Genomic DNA, 3,095 nt, shown 5'->3' on the forward strand with positions numbered 1-3,095 from the left:
AGGTAAGAAAAAAAAAGGTTGGTGTGTTATAATATTTAATTTGATCATTTGAAATTAAAGTTATAGCAACCAATTTTGCATTTAAATACAAATTTATTGTAGAACAGTTAATTGGGGTTTTGAGTAAAAGACATCGATAACACTTGCATTATCAATTATTGGATACAACAAGACATAGTAATTTTAGCTGCTAAACTGAGAAGTATTACTCAATAAATTATCTGAATACTGGTATCTTTATAAATTAGACGGCAACACGTATGCTTATTTCTAGAAGATGCTGCACAAAATAACTCCATTTATGAAAATGACGGATACAAATAAATTACTTCAAAAAAATAATGAGGAAATATATCACAATAAATTAAGAAGGGGGGGGGTATATAATACCCATTTTAAATTATTGAAATTGCATTCAGTTAAAATCAATGCTTTTACAATGATGTCGGGGGTCATATGTACCTAGATCACTTTTTTCTGATGCAGATTCAGAAAATTAACGTCCGAGTGAGAAAAACTACCCTATACTTAGAAACCATTTGTTATGAATTCATAATGTCTGCAGTGTATAAAGTCAATATAATTTCGCACTTTACAAGTACGCACTTCACATCTTTAAAAATGTACATATATAATCTGATGTGTGATAAATATATCTTCATAGTTTTTACATCAATACAGTTTTAAACTTATGTTGATGAATTCCATTGCTTTTTCTCGTAGTTCAACTTGGTGACTTGAATTGAAAACAATCATAGCAAACTGCCAAAAACATTATGTTCAACGAGATCGAATTTACGATATTTTTTTCGGAAAGAAGTAAAACCTATATCAACAATTAATTTACAAATCGATTGACTTTAAAATCTTACAAAGAATAACTTATTATATTGAAAGAATTAAAATTTACTGAAAATTACAGTTTTCAATCATCAAAGCAATCATACATATGTGCGAAGAGAATTTCCATATTTGGTGAAATAGCGTAAATTATTAAAATATTTTATAATTAAAGTCTGAAAATTGGAAGAGTGGGCAATTTAATAAAAAATATTTCTTCAAATGGGGCACAATATGCGGTGAATTTAGCGAAATTCTGAATAATGTGCCACTGCCGATCGTGTTGTGTTTACTTCTCCACAGGACAAACAATGTCAAATACCAGACACGAAAAATCCCAAAAAATTACTAATTTAAGCCTAGTTAAGTTAAATAAATTGCTGATTTGTGTGCTTAACACTCAAAACTTCTGTTCTCTCCTATTTTTTACAATAAAAATTATTCAATAAATCAAGAAATTAATAAAATATTTCGAACAACAAAGTCGAGGGTTATGAGAAAAAATGGCGGAGCTTCAGTTTTTGTGTTTTCTACGGTGTTTTCAACATGAGTTTATACATCGTATTTCTGTGTTGTAGGTCTAGATATTGCAGAGTATGATAGAATAATGATGGGTAATTCAATTTAATAATTAAAATCTACTCGATTCAGTCATAATTTTTAAACGTTTATCTTCAAACTAGCGCAAAGTGGTATTGCAAGTCAAAATTTTCTCGTTTCGATTCGATTTTCTGTTTATTTTCGGGGTGTCACTGTAAAATAATATATTTATTTTGTAGGCAAAACATCTAACTTTCGATTAACGTTCATCAAAATTAAATTGCTTTTTGAATAATAGGTTAAATAGGCCATATACTGAGGCAAGAAACACAAATATAGAAACACGGCAGACATTTTCTTGAATTCAAGCTCGCACTGTTGGGTGCCTTCTCAGACGTCCGCGCTCGATCTATATAAAGAGCACAGATCGACACGGCGTCATTACACGAATTTTCTCTGTGTTGGAAAGACGTACGATATCTCGTAACTCAAAAAACAACAATGTCTAATGCTGACGTCGCTACACCAAAGGCAAAGAAGGCTGCCAAGCCCAAGAAGCCTGCAACTCATCCAAAATACTCCGACATGATCAAGGCAGCACTTACAGCTCTGAAAGAGAAGGGAGGATCCTCAAGACAGGCCATTCTGAAGTACATTGTCGCCAACAACAAAGTTGATGCTGAGGCCGCTAGCCGTCATTTGAGAATGGCCCTCAGGGCTGGAGTGAAGAACGGAAGTCTGAAGCAGTCCAAGGGAACTGGAGCCTCGGGATCCTTCAAGCTGGGAGAAAAAGCCGCCAAGGCACCCAAAGCCAAGAAAGCAGTAAAGCCCAAGAAAGCCGCCGTTAAGAAACCCAAGAAGGCTGCAGCAAAGAAACCCGCAGGAGAGAAGAAGGCCGCAAAACCTAAAGCAAAGAAGGCAAAGTCTCCCAAGAAACCCAAGGCTGCTGGTGAGAAGAAACCAAAGAAGGCCGCCAAATCTCCAGCCAAGAAGAAGGCAGCCGCTAAACCTAAAGCCAAGAAAGCAGCAAAGCCTAAGAAGGCCGCGGCCAAGAAGTGAACGTGCTAAGCCGACTTGTGGACTATTTATTTTGTACATATGTACAGGGACTTCTCATTTCTAGACGCTAGTTGATGTGTCACAATTTCATATTCATTGGACTTCAGATGGCAGCAATTCATGTTCATAATGTGCTAAAGGTGTGTGAAAGTATAATGTAAGAGATGAATGGAAGTGCTCATTTTATCATATTCATGTTCATTGTTTCATCTTACATCTGTTAACAGAAAATGTTCTTTTTCACTCTATGAGTGTGTATATATTCATTTTTATGTGCAAAAAGGAAAAAAATCTTGTATAAAAATTTAAAAAGTTGTAATAATGTCTTGTTATTTATTGCTTAGTTTACCCAAGAACTGTTTGATGTTCTGTTTAAGGGGGATGTACAAGCCATATTTGATCAAGTCTGGTGTAAAATAAGAAATACCAAGACTGCTCTTAATACTCTACCAAACTAGCCCAAAGTTACTCAAAGTGCTAATGTACTCATAACCTACTGTTAGAGACCAAAATTAGTAAATAATAAAGTTTATTTTATTTTAATTAGAAGGAAATTAATCAGGTTAGAACTGCGCAGCTACAGCATTCACGAGATGATAAATGCATCGAAAATGATGTCAGTTCGGTTCATTGATAATATGGCTACAACCATTTGT

At 34.3% G+C, this 3,095-nt stretch overlaps 1 protein-coding gene across 1 annotated transcript; it reads left to right on the forward strand.

The window, feature by feature from the left end:
• The first annotated feature begins 1,802 nt into the window (after positions 1–1,802).
• Positions 1,803–2,761, forward strand: LOC134283164 (late histone H1-like). Its single transcript, XM_062765622.1, has one exon. The coding sequence runs from the start codon at positions 1,882–1,884 to the stop codon at positions 2,437–2,439; it is 558 nt and encodes a 185-aa protein (XP_062621606.1). The 5' UTR covers positions 1,803–1,881; the 3' UTR covers positions 2,440–2,761.
• Positions 2,762–3,095: the final 334 nt, after the last annotated feature.

Source organism: Saccostrea cucullata, unplaced genomic scaffold (assembly GCF_032062105.1).
Source record: "Saccostrea cucullata isolate Sc308-1 unplaced genomic scaffold, CSIRO_AGI_Scuc_v1 ctg17316, whole genome shotgun sequence".
Classification (NCBI taxonomy): domain Eukaryota; kingdom Metazoa; phylum Mollusca; class Bivalvia; order Ostreida; family Ostreidae; genus Saccostrea; species Saccostrea cuccullata.